We start from the raw sequence: 22006 nt of genomic DNA, 5'->3' as shown, positions 1-22006 counted from the left end.
ACACTGTCTCCTCTTAAAAAAAAAAAAAAAAAAATTGTACTTTAAAATGATTGGTAGGAGGGGCGCCTGGGTGACTCAGTCTGTTAAGCGCCCTACTTCACCTCAGGTCATGATCTAGTAATTCGTGTTCAAGCCCCATGTCCAAGCTGTGCTGACAGTTTGGAGCCTGGGGCCTGCTTAGGATTGTTGGCCTCCCCCTCTCTCTGCCCCTCCCCCACTCAAGTTCTGTCTTTCTCTCAAAAATAAACAAACATTTAAAAAAGTTTTTAAAAATGGTGGGAAATAACTCTTCTAAAAAAGTTTTTTTCTAAAATTAACTGTAGTTATTAACTCTAGGCATTGTATTAATTGTAAAGGAAGAGTCACACCTTGAGGAAAAAGCTGAGTAAGAAGTAGACTGAAGTTTAATTAAATAGGAAATCGAATGCTACCTTAGATATTCAGTTCATTTGGAAAAATAAATGACAATCCATTTATCTTTAGAATCTGGATGTAGTTACAGAAAGTAAAAGAACTAACAAAACAGAAACCCTTTGAAATGTCCCAGTGTGTTGGGGAGGGCGTACCATATACAAAAGGATGAAACAATAAGTAAGACCACAAAAGCAAGGGAGTCAAAATAGTAGGTAATTAGCTACTATATATATATATATATATATATATATATATATATATATATATAATATTATATATAATATATATTTATATAATATAATACAATATAATATAATATTATATTATATTATATTATTGTTTATTTGTTTACTTTGAGAGCAGAAAACAGAGCGTGCATGTGTCAGTGGGGGAGGGGCAGAGAGAGAGAGAGAGAGAGAGAGAGAGAGAGAGAAGAGAGATAATCCCAAGTGGATTCTACGCTCAGCGCAGAGCCTGATGGCAGGGGCCAGTCTCAGGAGATCACAGCCTGAGCAGATATCAAGAGTTAGATGCTTAGCCACCTGAGCCACCCAAGTGCCCAGTAGCTAACTACTGATGCACAGATTAACTAACAAACAGGGCAGTGGCAAATGAAATAACTTGATCTCTTCCTTTAAGAGAGATTAGTGAAGAGTGAGGAAACCAGAAAAGAGGCATTTTTTAATGCTTAAATTAGTTTGTGAAAGAAGAAAAATCTTAACCAGAAATAGATTCTAGCTGGTATGAGCAACTGTTTTTATGAAGATGCCTATTTCTCTTTTTTATTTTTTTATTTTTATTTTTTTTTAATTTTTTTTTTTCAACGTTTATTTATTTTTGCGACAGAGAGAGACAGAGCATGAACGGGGGAGGGGCAGAGAGAGAGGGAAACACAGAATCGGAAACAGGCTCCAGGCTCTGAGCCATCAGCCCAGAGCCTGACGCGGGGCTCGAACTCGCGGACGGCAAGATCGTGACCTGGCTGAAGTCGGACGCCCAACCGACTGCGCCACCCAGGCGCCCCTCTTTTTTATTTTTTTAAAATAAATGGGGTTTATTCATTTTGAAACATTCAAAATGAATACATGCACTATTTATTCATCCAAAATTCAAATGTTTTAAAGAAAAATAGAAACATAACTTTTACATTTACACAATCATCAAACAAAATATTTGTATCACAGCACTCAAGTAGCAAAAATTTGCTAACAATTGACACTATTTCTCTTTTTTATATTGTTTTTAATTTTAATTCCAATATAGTTAACATGTAGTGTTATTTTAGTCTCAAGTGCACAGTAGTTCAACAACTCTATGCGTTACTTAGTGCACTCTAAGTGTATTTATTCTTTAATCCTTATCACCTACTTCACTCCTCCCTTACACCCTCCCCTCTGGTAATCATTAATTTGTTCTCTACAATTAAGAGTCTGTCTCTTGATTTGTGTCTCTTTTTCCTCTGGTCATGTTTCTTAAATGCTACATATGAATGAAATCATACGGAATTTGTCTTTCTCTGACTGACATTTCATTTAGCATTATACTGTTTAGCTCTATCCATGTTGTTGCAAATAGCAAGATTTCAGTCTATTTTTTATGGCTGAATAATTCTCCAGTGTGTAGGCGTGTGAGTATGCCATTTGTTCTTTTTTTAAAATAAAAAAAAATTAAAGTTTATTTATCTATTTTGAGAGAGAGAGGGAGAGACAGTGAGTAGGGGAGGGGAAGAGAGAGAGGGAGAAGGAGAATCCTAAGCAGGCTCCACACTCACTGCAGAGCCCAATGCAGGGCTCGATCTCACAACCATGACATCAGGATCTGAGCCAAAATCAAGTACTGGCTGCTTAATCGACTGAGCCATCCAGGGACCCCTATACCACTTGTTCCTTATCCATTCATATATCTGTGGACTCTTGGAGTGCTTCCACACTTTGGCTACTATAAATAATACTGCAATAAACACAGGGGTGCATTTATCCCTTTGAATTAGTATTTTTATATTTTTGGGTAAATACTTAGTAATGCAATTACTGGATCATAGGGTAGTTCTATTTATAACTTTTTGAGGAACTATTTTCCAAACTGCACTAGTTTGCATTCCCATCAACAGTGCCCAAGGGTTCCTTTTTCTCCACATCCTCACCAACATTTGCTATTTCTTGTATTTTTGATTTTAGGCATTCTGACAAGTGTGAAGTGGTATCTCTCTGTGCTTTTGATTTGTATTTCCCTGATGATTAGTGATGCTGAGCATCATTCCATGTGTCTGCTGGCCATCCTGCATGTCACCTTTGGAGACCTGTCTGTTCATGTCTTCCACTCATTTTTCAATTGGATTATTTGTGTTTTGCATGTTGAGCTTATAAAAGTTCTTTATATATTTTGGATACTAACCCTTTATTGGATATGTCATTTACAAATATATTCTCTCATTCAATAGGTTGTCTTTCAGTTTTGTTGATTGCTTCCTTCACTGTGCAGAAGCCTTTTATTTTGCTGTAGATCCAGTAGTTCATTTTTGCTTTTGCTTCCCTTGCCTCATGAGATATATCTAGAAAAACGCTGACATGACCAATGTCAGAAATTACTGCCTATGTTGTCTTATAGGATTTTTAGGGTTTCAGGTCTTTAGATCTTTAATCCATTTTGAATTTATTTTTGTGTACAATATAAAGAAGTGGTCCAGTTTCTTTTTTTTTTTTTTTTTTGTTTTTTTTTGCATGTAGTTCTCCAGTTTTCCCAGCACCATTTTGTTGAAAAGATTATTTTTTCCCCATTGTATATTCTTTCCTCCTTTTTCTAAGATTAATTGACCATATGCTTGTGAGTTTATTTCTGGATTTTCTTTTCTGTTCCATTGACCTATGTGTCTATTTTTTGACAGTACCATACTGTTTTGATAACTACCTGCTTTATAATATAGCTTGAAGTCTGGAACTGTGATCCCTCTAGTTTTTTCTTTTTCAAGATTTCTTTGGCTATTCGGGGTCTATTGTGGTTCCATACAAACTTTAAGATTGTTGGGGCGCCTGTGTGGCTCAGTCGGTTAAGCATCCGACTTCGGCTCAGGTCATGATCTCATGGTCCGTGAGTTCGAGCCCCGCGTCGGGCTCTGTGCTGACAGCTTGGAGCCTGGAGCCTGCTTCGGATTCTGTGTCTCCCTCTCTCTCTGACCCTCCCCCATTCATGCTCTGTCTCTCTCTGTCTCAAAAATAAATAAAACATTAAAAAAATTAAAAAAAAAACAACTTTAAGATTGTTTGTTCTAGTTTTGTGAAAAATTCCGTTGCTGTTTTGAGGGGGATTGCATTGAATTTGTAGACTGCTTTGCATAGTATAGACATTTTAACAATATTTGTTCTTCCAATCCATGAGCATGGAATGTATTTCCATTTCCTTTTTTTAAATTTTGTTATTTTTTTGTCTTTCCATTTCTTACTGTTGTCTTCAATTTCTTCACCATTGTTTTATAGTTTTCAGAGTAGCATCTTTCACCTCACTGGTTAAGTTTATTCCCAGATATTTTATTATTTTTAGTGCAATTGAACATGGGATTGTTTTCTTAGTTTCTCTTTCTGCCACTTCATTATTAGTGTAAAGAAATGCAAGAGATTTCTGGACATTGATTTTGAATCCCACCACCACTTTAGTGAATTCATTTATCAGTTCCAGTAGTTTTTTGGTGGAGTCTTTAGGGTTTTATATATATAGTATTATGTCATCTGCAATTAGTGAAGGTTTTAGTTCTTCCTTACCAATTTGGATGTCTTTTCCTTCTTTTTGTTGTCTAACTGCTGTGGCTAAGACTTCCAGTACTATGTGGAATAAAAGTGGTGACAGTGGACATCCATGTCTTGTTCCTGACCTTAGGGGGAAAGTTCTCAGTTTTTCCCCCATTGAGTATGATGATTGTTGTGGGTTTTTCATATACAGTCTTTATTATGTTGAGGTATGTTCCCTTTAGAAATACTTTGTTAAGGGTTTTTTTTTTTAATTTTTTTTTAACGTTTTATTTATTTTTGAGACAGGGAGAAACAGAGCATGAACAGGGAGGGTCAGAGAGAGGGAGACACAGAATCTGAAACAGGCTCCAGGCTCTGAGCTGTCAGCACAGAGCCCGACGTGGGGCTCGAACTCACGGACCACGAGATCATGACCTGAGCTGAAGTCGGATGCTTAACTGACTGAGCCACCCAGGCGACCCTAAGGGTTTTTATCTTAAATGAATATTGTACTTTGTCAAATGCTTTTTCTGGATCTATTGAAATGACCATATGGTTTTTATCCTTTCTCTTATTGATGTGATATATCACATTGATTGATTTGTGAATATTGAGCCACCCTTGCATACTGGGATGCATCCTGGGAATAAATCCCACTTGATCGTGGTGAATGATTTCTTCTAATGTATTGTTGGATTGAGTTTGCTAGTATTTTGTTGAGGATTTTTCCATCTTTGTTTATGAAAGATATTGCCCTCTAGTTCTCTCTCTCTTTTGTGTGTGTGTGTATATACGCGCGTGCGTGTGTGTGTGTGTGTGTGTGTGTGTGTGTGTGTGTGTGTGTTGTCTTTATCTGGTTTTGGTATCAAGGGGACACTGGATTTGGAAGTTTTCCTTCCTTTTGTATTTTTTGGAATAGTTTGAGAAAAACAGGTGTTACCTCTTCTTGAAATGTTTGGTAGAATTTGTCTGTGAAGCCACCTGGTCCTGGACTTTTGCTGGGAGTGTTTTGATTACTGATTTAATTTCATTGCTGGTAACTGGTCTGCTCAAATTTTCTATTTCTTTCTGCTTCATTTTTAGTAAGTTACATGTTTCCAGGAATCTATCAATTTCTTCTAGATTGTCCAATATATGGGCATATGATTTTTCAAGATAATTCCCTTACAATTGTTTGTATTTCTGTGTTGTTGGTTGTTGTTTCTTCTCTTTCTTTTGTGATTTTGTTTATTTGGGTCTTCTTTTGTTTTTATGAATCTGGCTAGAGCTTTACCAATTTTGTTGATCATTCCAAAGAACAAGTTCCTGGTTTTACCGATCTGTTTTATTGTTTTTGTTTGTTTTTGTTTTTAGTTTCTATATCATGTATTTCTGCTCTAATCTTTATTATTTCCTTCCTTCTGCTAGTTTTGGGTTTTGTTTGCTCCTCTTTCTCTAGCTTCTTGAAGTATAAAGTTAGATTGCTTATTTGAGATTTTTCTTGCTTCTTAAATTAAGCCTGTATTGTTATAAACTTCTTTCTTAGAACTGCTTTTGCTGTATTCCAAAGATTTTGGACTACTGAATTTTCATTTTGATTTGTTTCCATGTAATTTTTTATTTCTTCTTTGATTTCTCCATTGACTCTTTCTTTGTTTAGTAGTATGTTATTTAGCCTACACATATTTGTGCTCTTTCTAGATGTTTCTTGTGGTTGATTTCTAGTTTCATAGTGTTATAGTCAGAAAAGATGCATGGTATGACTGGTTTTTCAAATTTGCTAAGACTTGTTTTGTGGCCTAATACGGGATCTATTCTGGAGAATGTTCTATGTGCACCTGAAAAGAATGTGTATTCTGCTGTTTTGGATGAAATGTTCTGAATATATTTTTAAATCCATCTGGTCTCATGTGTTATTCAAAGCCACTGTTTCCTTATTGATTTTCTGTTTGGATGATCTGTCTTTTGATGTAAGTTAAAGTCCTCTACCATTATTGTATTGCTACTGATTAGTTCCCTTACATTTGTTATTAAACCTTTTATGGATTTGAATGCTCCCATATTGGATGCATATTTACAATTCTTATGTCTTCTTGTTGGATTGTTCCCTTTATTTCTCATATAGTGTCTTTCTTTGTGTCTTTCTAGTGTCTCTAGTGTTACAGTCTTTGTTTTGAAGTCTATTTTCCTGATATAAGCATTGCTACAATGGTTTCTTTTGACATTCATTTGCATGATAAATATTCTTCCATCCCCTCACTTTCAATCTGCAGGTGTCTTTAGGTCTGAAATGTATCTTGTGTAGACAGCATATAGATGGGTCTTGATTTTTATTCAATCTGTCACTCCATGTCTTTTTATTGGAGTGTTTAGTCTATTTATATCCAAAGTAATTATTGATAGATATGTATTTATTGCCATTTTGTTACTTGTTTTGTAGTTGTTTTTGTAGTTTTTCTCTCATCCTTCTCTTTCTTTCATGTTTTGTTGGCTTTCTTTAGTGATATACTTGGATTCCTTCCTCTTTATTCTTTGCATATCCATTACTGGTTTTGGACTTGTGATTACCATTAGCAGTCAATATTAAGTTGATGGTCGTTTACATTTGAACCCATGCTTTAATCCTCTCCACACCACATTTTAGTCTATAGTGTCATATTTTACATCCTTTTATTTTGTGAATCCCTTGGCTAATTTTTACAGATATCTTTTCTACCTTTAGTTACGGAGTTTTTTCTTCCAGTCTTCTAATCATCCTCTGGGTTATTTGCACTGACATGAGTGTTATCTAGTTGTTTATGGGATGAGGCAAGGTCCTTCTACTCCACAATCTTTCCGTGATTTCCAAGATTCCTGTGTCTTTGAATGTTGCTATACACTTAAATTATATGTACTTCTTAATTTCTTACAAATTAGCAACTATATTAAATACATTACTAGGGTCAGCAAAGAAATATATAAAAGGACAGTAGTTTGAACATACTATTTATCAAACTTAATTAGCCTAGGTCAAGATTATAACTGGGCTTTACTATCTTAATGTAACAAAGCTGAGTTCCTGGAGGGAAACAGGTTGTTATTGAAGGTGTGTGTATTTATTTTCAGAGACAACAAATTTCACAGAGATATATACTTGATTTCAAATCTATGCAGTGAGTTCAACCATTAACTGCAAAGCATCAAAAAGTGTTATTTAGTTTGAATTTACGTTCTATATTCCTTCTTTTTCTTTTTTTAAGTTTATTTATATATTTTGAGAGAGAGAGAGAGAGAGAGAGAAGGAGACAAGCATATGAGCAAGAGAGAGAGAGAGAGAGAGAGAGCACATGAGCAGGGGAGGGGCAGAGAGAGAGAAGGAGAGAGAGAGAATCCAAGCAGAGCCTGATACAGGGTTCAAACTCATGAACCATGAGATCATGCCCTGAGCCAAGATCAAGAGTCAGACACTTAGCTAACTGAGCCACTCAAGCACCCCTATATTATTTTTTCTATTTATGCTAATCTATCATTATGAAGCACTTTCTATTTATCAAGAAAAGTGCCAAGATATGGACATAAAACAGTGAGCAAAGCAAGATCCATTTCTTGTTTTTATATAATTTACAATCTAATAAAGGTAAGGAACTGAAGGACAGTAAAACAAACTGAAGGTCAGAAGAAGGAATGGTGGAGATGTTCATGGTGAGTAAGGGTAAAGAGGGTGAAATGTTAGGGCACAAGGGTGTGGAATGAGGATAATGTTCCAGAAGAAAGGAATAGCAACGACAAAGGAGAGAACATGGAACATTCAAAGAACTGGAAGTCATGTTTAATGGGATATAGAATAAGGTAGGTGAGAAAGTTGAGGCAGATGGGGCATTGTAGACCATATGAAGTATTTTGTTCTTTATCTTAAAAGCAACTGAAGGGGTTGAAAAAGGGTGACCTTACATAAGCAAACTGGGTTTTAAAAAGTCAGATGGGGAACCCGTATATTATGAAGAAACCAGGCAGAAACTATTATTGTCATCTAGATGAAAACTTATTATAATGCCCAATAGGGTGATGATAGTTAGAGAACTGGATAGATTTGAATCATATTAGGAGGCCAACAGATTTAGCTAGAGCCAGAAAAACAAAAACAGTGTTCAAAATAGTAAAATACTGTTCATTTGTTGAAGAAAAAAACAAGTTAAGAATAGTTTCTCAATGTTCAAAAGAATATAAATCCACTTGACACAGCTGGGTTCTTCACTGAGGTTAGTTAAGTCAATGATAAAAAAAAAGAAACTATGACCCTTCCACACAGTCATGCTGATCTAGTACCCTTGCCTGGAATCAGGCTGAAATCTTAGCCTTGCCACTGCCTGGACCATCGACCCCCACAAAGTGAGTGATCTTCAGGCCTTCAGAAAAATGAGTAAGCACTATCTGAGTGTGCTGCACACTGAGAAAAATGTGCTTCCTGTGGGAGTGGGCAGAGAGCATGGGGGGTAAAAATACCACCTTCTACTCATAAAACTAAATCAGAAGACAATAAATATCAAGGAAGAAAAAACAGATAGTAAGAAGGTGGAGGAAAGAAAATACAAAGACAGACCATCAAGTGAGGAGAGTGATCTAGAAATTAACAATGAAGGTATGATTGAACCAGATACTGATGCCCCTCAAGAAATGGGAGATGAAAATGTGGAGATAACCCAGGAAATGATGGATCAGGCAAATGATAAAAAAGTGGCTGCCACTGATGCCCTAAATGATGGTGAACTACGGAAAACCACTGACTTGTTCACACATGCCATTAAGCTGAATCCTCGCTTGGCCATTCTGTATGCCACGAGAGCCAGGGTCTTCATCAAATTATAGAAGCCAAATACTGCCATTTGAGACTGTGACAGACCTATTGAAATAAATCCTGACTCAGCTCAGCCTTACAAGTGTAAAGGAAAAGGACACAGACTTCTGGGCCATTGGGAAGAAGCAGCACATGATCTTGCTCTTGCTTGTAAATTGGATTATGATGAAGATGCTAGTGCAATGTTGAAAGAAGTTCAACTGAGGGCCCAGAAAATTGCTGAACATTGGAGAAAGTATGAGCAAAAATGTGAAGAGAGAAACATCAAAGAAAGAATGGAAAGGGCTAAGAAGGTTTGGGAAGAACAGGAGAGAGCTCAGAGGGAGGAAGAAGCCAGAGGACAATCAGGAGCTCAGTATGGCTCTTTTCCAGGTGGCTTTCCTGGGGGAATGTGTGGTAATTTTCTTGGAGGCATGCCTGGAATGGCAGGGGGAATGCTTGGAATGGCAGGAATGCCTGGGCTCAATGAAATTCTTAGTGACCCAGAGGTTCTTGCAGCCATGCAGGATCCAAAAGTTATGGTGGCCTTCCAGGATATGGCCCAGAACTCAGCAAATAGGTCAAAATATCAGAGCAGCACAAAAGTAATGAATCTCATCAGTAAATTGTCAGACAAATTTGGAGGTCAAGCATAACGCCCTTCTGACAAATAAAGCCCTTGCTGAAGGAAAAGCAACTTAGATCACCTATTGGATGTCGTAACACAAACCAGTGTACCTGTGACCTCCTCCTGGAGAAAGCTGGAGTGCTGTGAAGATAATCCCTACCCCTCTGCCCCACATGCAACTGAAACATTTTATAGTGGTTTTCCATTAGGGTATTCATTCAGATAATGTTCAGATAATGTTTTCCTACTAAGAACTACAAACTGTAAGCATTTTTTAAACCTTAAAAATATTTAAAAACATATTCAAAGGGTGTGTTAATCCTTACATTTTTCTTTACTAAAAAAAAAAAAAAAAAGAGAGAGACTATGATCATCATTGGGATTCAAGAAAGTATATATTGTTAAAGTTGAAATTATCCAAAAAAAGAGAGATTATCTTAGTGACAATATTTCTCAATGTTTGAATTGTTAACTTATACAACTTAATCCCATAATTAATCTACTCTTTGGAAGCCATCTAATTATCAGTGTGGTGACAGTGTGTTTTTTTTTTCATATCTAGTATACAATAATTCAGTCATAGTTAGTTTCACTCTGATGTCTATATACTTTTAAGGAGCTGGCTGCACATTAATTGCATGCTATTCAGTACCTTTACTGTAGTGTTAAATGTACCTTCAAAATGTACCTTATTACCACAAAATGTCATTTAAATAGATTTTAATTTAAAAGGCGACTTAAGGGGCGCCTGGGTGGCGCAGTCGGTTGGGCGTCCGACTTCAGCCAGATCACGATCTCACGGTCTGTGAGTTCGAGCCCCGCATCAGGCTCTGGGCTGATGGCTCGGAGCCTGGAGCCTGTTTCTGATTCTGTGTCTCCCTCTCTCTCTGCCCCCCACCCCCGTTCATGCTCTGTCTCTCTCTGTCCCAAAAATAAATAAAAACGTTGAAAAAATAAATAAATAAAAGGCGACTTAAAATTCATCAGAGAATATTTTATCTTTACCTTATGCTTTTATATTGCCCTAAAATCATTAGTTTACCTATGTTTCATATATGTTCCTTATAAAGATCGTCCTAATTTTACACAGGACATGTATAGATATCCTAAGAATCTTGTGAAAATGCACATTCTGATTCAGTGTAGTGTGAGGTCTCAGAGTCTGCAGCTCCCAAGTGATGCCAGTGCTTCTGATCTAATCATGATATTTTTAGGATCAAGGTCTTCTAATCCCTTAAAACCATCAGTGATAATTGAACTCACCTGATTTCTTTGTTGATGGCATCCAACTGTTCTTGAAGCATCATGGCTAGAGTCTGGGCATCAGAATGACCACTTGGCGAGAGAAGATCCATTGAGCTAAAAATAGTTTCTCGGTCATCATCATCAATATCAGACATTTCAGTGTCACTTTCAAAAGGGTGGCTGCTTAGCACTCCAATTTGCTGAGTTCTATTCCACTCATGATCCCCAAGAGATTTCACCTGAATGGTAAATGAGTAATTATTGTACATATCTAATTGCTCATTATCAAAGCACTAGTCTGAAAAAATCAACTTGCACACACTCTTGTAGCTTACTTAGGAAAAGCAGAACTGATTATTAAAATTTTAATGTATTGTTTTAATAAAATATTTCTTTGACATCTTAAGTAATGGCAGGTACTAATTGTCAGCATAAATATCAAGATTTTAATAGGAATAATTATGATAAACTTACACATGATTTCTGGTTCAATGTGAGGTATCAATTACTTTAAAGCATCTATGTTTGAAACATTTTCCTTCTTTCTAAATATAACACCCTCTATTCACTTGTACTGATGCATTTCCATCTCTTATACTAATTAGTCTTACTTACACTTTGTTACAGGCTGACTACAAATATTGCCACACAAATTATATAATAATTCTCTCCCCAACATTCATTTACATAGGTTCTAACAACATATTATTAAAAAAATATTAATTTCATCTCTACTGTTCTGATCACTCAAATGCTTCATTGATTTTTTTTTAAGCCCAAGGCACACTAATTTACATGGCTATGTTTTTTTTTATTTGATATAATAAATCCCTCATGTGAATGAAAAAAATAATTTTGTAAATAATCTGAAACACCCAATGTGGGGCTCCAACTCATGATCCCAAGATCAAGAGTCGCATGCTTTATTGACTGAGCCAGCCAGGTGCCCCAGTGAAAATCCTGAGTAAGCAACAGACCAGCATTTTTCAAGGTGTGATCTGAAGGTAGGAGAGGAAGGAAAGTAAGAAAGAATTTTTTGTATTTAAAAAAATGTTTTTCATTTTTGTGATGATGTAAAATGATTTTTTTGGCGGGGGGGGGGGGGAGGGGGACCACATGATTTTGCCCTGAGTATTTATTTAAGATTGATGACCTGAATTAGTATTTGTGTCACAAATTGGTTTCGTACAAGTGGAACTAGTTTATTTGGCATATGAAAAGAACCAAGATGGATTTGATTTAGTCTTCCTCTGTTCACTTCTTTATTCATTCATTTAACAGATATTGAATGCCTACTATGAGGGATTAAATTATGCATGACATGGGTACCAATTAAAAACCATAGGGCATCCAAGAACCTGTGTACAAATAAGGACAAGTAGGTTATGTAGTATTTGACACATAAAAGTGGTTGGGGAGAAAAAGCTATACTTAGGGCACAAAGGAACTATATCACTTCAGTATAAAATGCAATGAAAAACTTACAATATACATAGCTTGCAAGTTAACTGACTGAATGAAAGACAGCCCTGCAATTTATCAGAAGTTCTCCATAAACACTTGCAATAGTGTGTGTACATTTTTCTCGAAGTTTTATTAAAACAGTAATTCTACTTAAAATATTTAATTAATTTTAATTGACAATATGAATGCCAATGCATAAGTGCCCAAGCAAACCAAAAGTCCATTTGTGTGGCAATACAGCATACTGGATAAAAGCATGGAATTTGAAACAAATAGAGGTTCAAGTTTGGATCCTCTCACTTTGCTGGCTGTGTAATTAATGTTGAGCACTTAAAATTTCTGAGCTTCAATCTTTTTATATCTGCAGTTGACATAAAAATAGTACCAAATTCATAAGGTTATGTGGGTACACACATGGGAAGTGTATAGTTCAACTTCCGGCACATAGGGGTAGTTTTACATTAGTTATAGTTTAAAAAAATATGTCATGCTTGAAACTAAAAATGCTAGCATTTTAAATTCTCTCAGTATTAAAATTCTATCCAAAATGGAACAGTATATTTACTGAGAATCATCAAAGACTTGAAATAAAAAAAATTCACCTTTGGCTCATCTCGTCGTACACCCATGCGGCCTCTCCTGGGTCTTCTTATTACTTTAGTTGTTCTGTAATCAGTCTGGCTGTCCACTAGGGATCCAACAGAATACCGCAACTCAGCTGAGGTGTCTAGGTGAGTTCTGGAAAAGGGAAAAATATGACATATGCTCAATCTCAAAAGTTAAACTTTCCAGCAAATCACTATGAACTGCTCAATTTTCAATAAAGAATAAAGCATTAAAAAAAAAAAGGAATAAAACATAAATGCTCAAGAAAAAAGAAAAAAAATCACAGAAGAAAACTGGTGAATTGTCATGACTCTTTGGGGTCTCTTCTGAGGCTTAGGTCAGAAACTGGTTTCAGGTCCATTCTTGAAGGTCAAGTGACCTTGTCTGTTTAAACAGAATATAAAACATCTGTCTGTTAATTATCATTTTCAAACGCGGTAGTAAAATAAAACAAGTTAAGATTGACAACCAAGATCCACTGGCTTAAATTCTGGCAAATAGGATAAACAAAACTAAATAGAATTGTAGTTGAATTATTTAGTGTACATACCAATATATGTTATTTATTGCTGTGTCTGTTTTAAATATTTCCCACTAATCTAACAGTAAAATGTGTAAACTTTTGGGGTCCCAGAATTCTCTCTCAAGGTGTTCTATTTTTCAATTTAGGAAATTAACAAAATACTTAAAATTAAATGGACCCAAGGTTAATAATCTTATTTTTTAAATATAGTGGGACCTACCACCAGGACAATTTTTCAGCTTTTGATAAGACATTGTTTCAAAAATATAAAGAAAAATATTTTGATAAGCACATTTGATTCTGAAATATGGTTAGAGATGAAATAGTTGCAAAATTCCGGTTGAAAAATATCATCACACTGGTTTTCAATAAACACTGTAATCAAAGTGTAATAAATATTTTGCTACACGTTATTTATATATAGATTTATAGCAAGTTCAGTTTATTGCTATAATAATGATGATAATAGTGACAGCATGCTGTACTATAAAATGATCCATCATCAGTAGGAAATATGTTTAACACTGTATTTTCTCTTGAACTTGGGGCTCCTACTGATCTACTATGCTCTGTTAGTTCCTTTTGTGAAAAAAAAAGAAAAAAAAAACCTAGCATTTCCAAACTATTGGCAAGATCAGAAAAGGTTACGTGAGGTCTAGATTTTTGCAACAATAGAAGACACTGACCTAACTAATGCAAATCCCTGTTTTGTCAAGCAGAAATTTAAAGCAAATGAACTAAGGAATCATCCTCCAAGTGGAGGGCAGCTATAGTTTTTATAGCAGTGAACTTGAAACTCAATCAAGGAAACTGGTTTTATTATGGAATAGCCACATATAAAAACTAACGAACCAGGTCACATTCATAAATAGAACCTCTCTCAGGACCTATTTATAACAGGGTATATGTTTCATGAAGACAAAGGTCAGATTTTAGTTACCATTGTATGCTAAAGGAGGCATTCCTAGCATATAATAAACACTTGATAAATGTCTAGTAAGCTCATAAATGAATGAAATTAATCATAATACAGTCTAAACTGTCTACCTTAGAACATTCTAGGTATCTTGTCTGTCACTGTTTGGGTAACGTCTCTTTGGTCATTGGAGGGGCGATTCTAAAATTATAACTCATCTTCCTAGGAGTATTGTTTTCTTGTTGTCTTATCTCTCAACTCCAGGTCATTTATAAAAATGTGAACCAAAACACAGATCTGCTACTATTGATGCCCTGCTTAAAACCCTTCGATGGCCTTACAAGGCCCTCTACAATCTGGAACCCTGCTTTCTAGCTTCACTTCTAGTTACTATCTGCCTTCTCTCTCTCCATCCAGCTGTACTGACTTTCTTTCCATTTCTTGAGTAACTCACACTTTCCTTTGATCCTGAGCCTTCGAACATGATGTTCTTTCTGCTAGAAATAGTCTCTTCCCACATTTATGTGGTTGACATTTTTAAAGTCAGCTTAAAATTCCCATTGTCTTATACTATCGTAGCCCCTTGTATTCCCTTTATTGTAATAGTCCTCAGAGTATCCCTGTGTTTCCCATTTGAAACAGGTATTATTCATTCATCTGTAAGATCAGTGAAGTTCCTATGCATCTTCTGTTTTCTTATTGCTGTTTAAATTGTGCATTCAGAAGCATGTTTGTTCAATAAGTAATTGCCATTCAACACATATTGTTATCCTATAACATATTATAAATTCCATCAGTTTGTCTAATCAGTAATTCCTATAATACTTTGTACTTTTTGATTTACTGTTTACAAAACCCCCTTTGCTCACTAGTCTCATTTTATCTACAAAGTAAGCTTGTGAGATAATCATAAAAATATTATTTTATATATAATTCATGTAAAATACATATAAAATTTGAACTTCTTAAGGTAAGTGGGTTTTCCAAAATGAAACAGCTAATAATTGTATGTATTAGACCTAGAAATGTCAATCTTCTTATTCTTGGTCTAGTTTTGTTTCTACTACAATCTGGTATATCAAAGAAGAACTGTTCTGTATGTAGTTCCCAAGCTTTCAGAATGATCCTTCATTGTGGATAAATGTCATATTATTAGGCTGTTCATGATGACTCAGTGTAGTGATGAACTTTTAGAACTTTTAGATAACACTTCTACAACTCTCTATTTTTTAAGGATATTATATACATATAGGTATGTATGTATATATATATATATATATATATATATATATATATATATATTTAATTTCAGTAATGTACAGTGTTTTATTAGTTTCAGGTGTAAAATACAGTGATTCCACAGTTCTATAAATTACTCAGTACTCATCATGATAATATCACTGAATTAATAATTTCAGTTCAGATACATAAATCATAATAAAGCATTTAGAAAAATAAACACAATTTTGTAAATTAAAGACCTACATGTTTAAAAGTTCTTTGGATGTTTTTTTTTTTTTGCCTGCAGAACTGTGTTTCTTATATTAAACTGAAGGTAAAAATACTCAAAATACTGAACTTTATTTTTACTAATACATTCAAGAGAATATAAGCACCTTTAGGATTTTTTAACTTGGATTTTTGATCTGAATATCTAAAAAATGCTTTATTACACATATTCATTTGTTCAATGATATCTATTGAAAGTATACTATATACCAGGTTTGGTTTGTTTCTTTGTTTTAGGTACTGAGATTACAGTAACCAAAACAAACATAAATTCCAGCGCCCATGGAATGAACATTCTTAGAATAACTATAAGACCAAGAAAAACGAACTTCTCAAAGTCTGTGGTGGTCAAATGTTTCAAATAATTGATACGATTATGTTGTCTAATAAATAAATGATCAAATGAGTAAATCCTTGTAGGGTTTCTCATTAACTTTAAATAAAAGGCCCTAAGCACAAAAGAAAATTACATGTGAATTATCAAGATCAATGTATTTATCTAAAGAATAAATAATTATGTCATTGCTTCTTTTTTTCAAGATGAGGTACTGAGTCAAAGCAGATGAGTATGGCTAAATTTACTTGTTTTCAAAACATGTATAATTTCTCCTTCACTTTGTATTTGCAATTAATTTAACAAGATAGGTGGATGCTAAGTGACCATAATCAATGATACTTCTTCAGTAACATTATACATTGAAAGCATTTCTGCATGTAGAGAAAAGAGGTGTTGCCTCTTCCTGGAATGAGAAGTAATCTCCTCACATACAGTTCTATTCCGTCATTTAAGACTCTTTTTAGGTTATTTATAGCTGTGTAATTAAATGCAGAATACAAAATGTAATATTTAAAATTTTTATTGCATATTTGCAGAACAGATTACTAAGTTAGAGAATTATTTTTGAATATAGAAATAGTAAATCAGTAAGGAGTAAGGAGTGAACATAGGGTAATGCCTGCTGGGCAGTAAGAGGCCTGTTTTATTTTATTTGAGGTAATACGGGACCATAAAAAAATCATATTGATTTTTGGCAAACTATAAATAAGATTTTAATTTAATGTTACCTTGATATTGTGGGTTCAATTAAAGAGCCAGTTCTCATTTTCAATTGGTCAAGTTCAGATCTCAGCTTTTCAATTTCTTCTGCTAATCTTTCCTAAAAATCAAAGATGTTTGACTCAGAAGATATGCATATGCCAAGAATACCAACATTCAATTATGATAAACCAAGCTATCAATCTTAGTGTTTTTTTAAAAATGGAAAACTGATGGATATATTTTTATTACAGGTCATTAGACATGACAGCAAAATATGCCTCATTTTCCCCTTGTAATGAAAATGTGAAAAGCACAAATCAATGGAAAGTTATCTAAACATTAGTGCCTTGAAGATGTTTTATAGAGTAGTACTTTAGATTGTTGAGACAAAAATAAACACAGAATAACATGCTATGCTTAAAACTTCACCATCAATGAACTGAACTCAATATATGAATGGTCATATTTCCTAGTACAACTAATATCAATTCTTTCGATCTTTATTTCTTGGCAATCACTTTCATGGTCATCAGTTAGTTCATTTCTGATGAAAAGATGTGTCAAAAACTCCTAAAGTTTGTTTTGCCATTAGTTAGTTGGGGTTAAAAATAAAAAATACAAATTTTACTTCCCTAAAAAAAAATTGTCTACATTGTCTTGCATTCATTAATCCTAAATTTTTGCAAACATATAGGAATACTAAGATCATGACTAGCTATGTATACATCACTTCAAAATGCAAAGTCATAATCACAGCAGATTAAAAAAATAAAGAAAAGGTCTTATTCATGAAGAAAAGGACTTTGATTATTCTATAAGGGTTGTAATACACATGATGAAGGAGAAAGAAAAATGGATTTAAAAAGATGAGGAAAAGTGAGCAACTGGGTGGCTCAGTCAGTTAAGCACCCAACTTCAGCTCAGGTCATGATCTCACGACTCGTGAGTTGAAGCCTCACATTGGGCTCTGTCCTGATAGCTCAGAGCCTGAAGCCTACTTTGGATTCTGTGTCTCTGTCTCTCACTCTCTGACTCTCCCTCACTTGCGTTCTCTCTCTCTCAAAATAAAGATTAAACAAACAAACAAAAAAAAAAAGATGAGGAAAAGGGTCATTACGTGATATAAGTTAAAACTGTGAGCTTGATATTGGTAGAATTATTTGTACACCTGAAAATTTTCTCAGATTGTCATTACCAGTTTCTGTCCATAAATCTTCAATGTAAGGGTCACCTAATAGTCCTTAATTAAATGCATATGTAAGGATTTATTTTGTTTTCATGATTATAACATTTTATAATGTTGTGAAAGTTTAAATATGTCCTTCTAGATTTCCTCTTACTGTTTTTTTCCCGTCCCAGCAGCCAATGCTTGACATTTTACTTGACTCATACTTCGTTTCTCACCATACTTTGTTGTTAATGTGGCTTTCCCAATATTTCTCTTATCTGCCCTTTTTATTCTTACTAACATCACCCTACTCGACACCTTTTTAAGTTTTTTCCTGAATTACTTCACCAGCTTCCACAGAGGCGGTGCTCCCTTCAATCTCTTCCCTACACATTTCTCTTTTAGATGTATCATTTAAAAAAAACACATATGATCAAATAAATTATTTGCCTAAAATGTTAAATGATTTCTTATTGCATTCATTAATCCCTTTGTTTGTTATTTCCACATACACACATAGGGCACCTCTATTGTGCTATGCCCTAAGATAAAGTAGTAAGATAAAAAATTCCCTGCCCTCCTATAATTTATAATCTAGTAAACAAGACAATAAACAGAGTCTATAGGATGTTGGTAGGAAAAAGAAAATAAGAGAAGCATGGAAGATCTCTCCAATAAAGTGCTATTTGAGCAAAAACCTAAAGAAAGGAAGGGAGTTAAAAAAAAAATAGGGATGTCTTAGGAAAAGGTTTAGCAGATACAAATGCTCCCTAGTGAGAAGGAGTATATTTGTTGAAGGAGAGGGCAAGGAGATCATTGTGGCTGGGTTGGACAGTAAAGAGAAAGACAGATAGGGAATAGACTTAGAAATGTTTTGGTTGCAGGGCTTGGGAAGGGTAGTCCTAAAAGGCCTTGTCAACCATTTTTAAGTCTTTGGTTTTTACTCTGAGTGAGGTAGAAAATGACTGGAGGATTTTTGAGCAAAATGGTGACATGATCACTCCTGATGAATGAGACTGGGAGGGAGGGAAGAAAGATAATTATTACTGTCTTTCCAAAAACATAGGCAAGAAAATTGTGGCTTGGACAACAGCAGTGTTAGAAAGAGACTGGATGGATTTGGGTTATATCTTGAAGACAGAACTAACTGAATTTGCTATTGGACTGAATGTGGAGTGTGAGATAAAGGGGTCAAGAATAACTCCAAGGTTAACCTGGCTAAGAGGAGAAGTTGTAATTTACTGAGAGGACTACTGCTAGCGGTGGTTGAGGTTGGTGGTGCTGGTTTTGGGGGTGGGGGGATTGAACCTGTGAACATTTGAGTTGCCCAAGTGTCCAAATAGAGATATTGAGTTGGCTCTTAAATACATGAACTCTCTCAGGAGAGAGGACCCAGTCGGTGATCTAAATTTGGAGGTACTCAATTTATAGATGGTTTTAAATCCATGAGATCAGAAGAGCCTCAACTCAATGAGTGAACATGAGAAGAAATTCAAAACCAGTCCTAGGAATTTCAAATTTTAGAGATCAAGATGATGAGAAACAAGAAGAGGTTGAGTACACAGGAGATTTGGCTAATGAATGACTGTCAGTTACAGAGAACTGAGTGGAAATTTCAGAAGTTATAGGAGATGTGGTTAGATTAGGAAATATGTTTAGCTGTGTGGGATGATATTCAGAAATGAGGTATGACCTGGGATTTGCTTCCTCTAATTACTGGCGTGAACAAGGGTGCAAAGCATGGAGTGATTAGTACTGTTAGTTGCTTAGGCAGATTGTTGAAGCTACAAGGTTTGGGTAGGTGGTGGGGGAGTGGGTTCTGGGGATCTTGCCAGGAGCACACAGAGCTTTGGAAAACATAACATTGCATAATAGGATCAAGTCCAAAATCCACAATCTGGGCGCAACCTAGTTCTTTAAACACATACCAGTCACAGCAAACTTCTGGTAAATCAGCAAATCAACCATCTTTGTTTTCTCTGTGCTCTCACATAGGCTCTGTCCTCTGCCCTACCCTTGCCTATTTGGCAAGATCTTTTGTGCCTTCAAGAGCCTGATGAAATGGCATCTCCACTCTGTAGACTTTTTTTAAAGCTACTTCAGAAAGAATTAGATGCTATCTTCTAGGGACCATATTGTATTGCCACAGAGAGATCTATCTTTCAGATCATATATACGCTGACTGTGGGGCCACATAGTTTTAAATTAACATCATAATATGTACAATTTAGTGGGGCTAAATGTACAGTTTTCCTTTTTTTTTAAATCTTTCTTCTCTCATCTTTTCCAATACTTTCCATATGCCATACTGTTCCCAGATATTCCCTCCTCTCCCTCCGTCTCTTCTGTCCCTTGCTTCTTCTCTCTCTCTCTTCTCTTTTGTTCCACACACATTTGTAGGTCACTTTTTAAGTCAATAATTTTATATTACATTATTTTCCTGTGCTAAACAAAATGAAATCAGACAAAATTGCTAACAAAAATTTATAGGTGGGGCACCTGGGTGGCTCAGTCAGTTAAGTGTCTGACTCTTGATTTTGGCTCAAGTCATGATCTCATAGTTGTTGGGATCGAGCCCTCCATCGGGCTCTGTACTGATGGCATGGAGCCTGCTTGGGATTCTCTCTGTCCTCTCTCTGCCCCGCCCCTGCTCTCATGCTCTCTCTCTTTCAAAATAACTAATAGACTTAAAAAATATATAGGCTAATGAAGAAGGAGAAGATATATTAGCAATTACAGCTTTTAACATTTCATAATTTGGTCCTTAACTGCCTCTTATATAATATGTCCTATAACAGGAATAACTGATTCCAGCCAAATGTTATGCTATTATTTTTTTAAAAAAATAAGAAAATTTTATTTTAGAGAGAGAGAGAGAGCAGGGGGAGGGGCACAGGGAGAGAAAGAGAATCTGAAGCAGGCCCTGATCCCAATGCAGGGCTTGATCCCATAACTCTGGGGTCATGACCTAAACAGAAATCAAGTCGGACGCTTAACTGACTGAGCTACCCACGTGCCCCAGGTTATGCCCATCATTATTTAAGAAATGAAACTCCCTATCACTCCTGCCTCACACAAAGCACTGGCAATCATGCCACATGCACTGTATTTGAAAGGCTTGTAACGTATTCTTCCCTTTCCATAGAGCTTTGTCAAGTGACACCTCCCTGAAGCCTTATTTATAGCAGCACTATATGGTAGTCTCTCCTACCTGTAGCTCTTACTACATATTTCACTCCTTCGACACTTGGCATCTGTTCCTCTGCAACTTGCTGCTTTGTCAAAGGTCTGTTCTCTCTCAATTACATTTTTCAGCTACTTTGGAACCAGGATCATGTAGCAAACATAATTCAGCACAATCACTGTGCATGATATTTAATACATATCTGCTTAAATGATATCTCAAACTAAATACAAATTAGTTTACTCCACTTGTGTAAAGCACAAAAAGTCAAAAGCATTTTTTTTTTTTTTTTTTTTTTTTTAGAAATAAGACAGTGATTATAGTTTAGGATAAGAGTAGTAATTGTATTTGAACAAGAAGGGGGCTACAAGACTTGATTTTCAGTGTGTTTGGTTTGCAAAAATTTATCAAGCTCTCTAGATATGTACACTTTTCTGGACGTATAATACAAAAGTTAAAATTGTTTTAAAAAGGTAGCATCCTAAATTTATTTCTTATCAAATTTATTTTACAATAACACATTTGTCAGTCTAAAATAGAAAAATGGGTAAAATGTAAGTTTCCATTATACCTTGTCATGTAAAGATTCTTCCAGATTCTTTCTGAAAGTTTCTGATTCTTGAATTAAAACATTCTAAAGAAAAGAAAGAAAAATAATTAACTAAAGAGAAAATAATTGAATATGTAGATTAATGTTTTATTGCTCAAGAATCTTCTTTGATTCCTTCTCTTTGATTCCTTCCTTGGTGCATCTATTTCTTGGTTTCCATGGAAACCACATTTAAATAGAATCTTT

At 35.1% G+C, this 22006-nt stretch overlaps 1 protein-coding gene and 1 pseudogene across 15 annotated transcripts in view; one reads left to right on the top strand and one right to left on the bottom strand.

The window, feature by feature from the left end:
- The window catches only part of PPFIA2 (PPFI scaffold protein A2), a 479884-nt gene that overhangs the window by 83241 nt on the left and 374637 nt on the right, over positions 1–22006 (bottom strand). For all 15 annotated transcript variants that reach the window (XM_086712721.1, XM_086712726.1, XM_086712720.1 and 12 more), the window contains 4 exons: positions 21782–21844; positions 16885–16976; positions 12868–13003; positions 10820–11040 (listed from right to left, as the gene is read on the bottom strand). In XM_086712721.1, the coding sequence (XP_086568847.1) occupies positions 10820–11040; positions 12868–13003; positions 16885–16976; positions 21782–21844 (512 nt within the window). The remainder of the gene's footprint in view (positions 1–10819; positions 11041–12867; positions 13004–16884; positions 16977–21781; positions 21845–22006) is intronic.
- LOC112863704 (hsc70-interacting protein pseudogene) lies at positions 7894–9584 on the top strand (annotated as a pseudogene).

This window comes from Puma concolor, chromosome B4, assembly GCF_028749965.1.
Source record: "Puma concolor isolate L17-30 chromosome B4, mPumCon1.1.hap2, whole genome shotgun sequence".
Lineage (NCBI taxonomy): Eukaryota > Metazoa > Chordata > Mammalia > Carnivora > Felidae > Puma > Puma concolor.
Note: the sequence above shows the minus strand (reverse complement) of the source record. Positions and strands in the feature narration are given on the sequence as shown.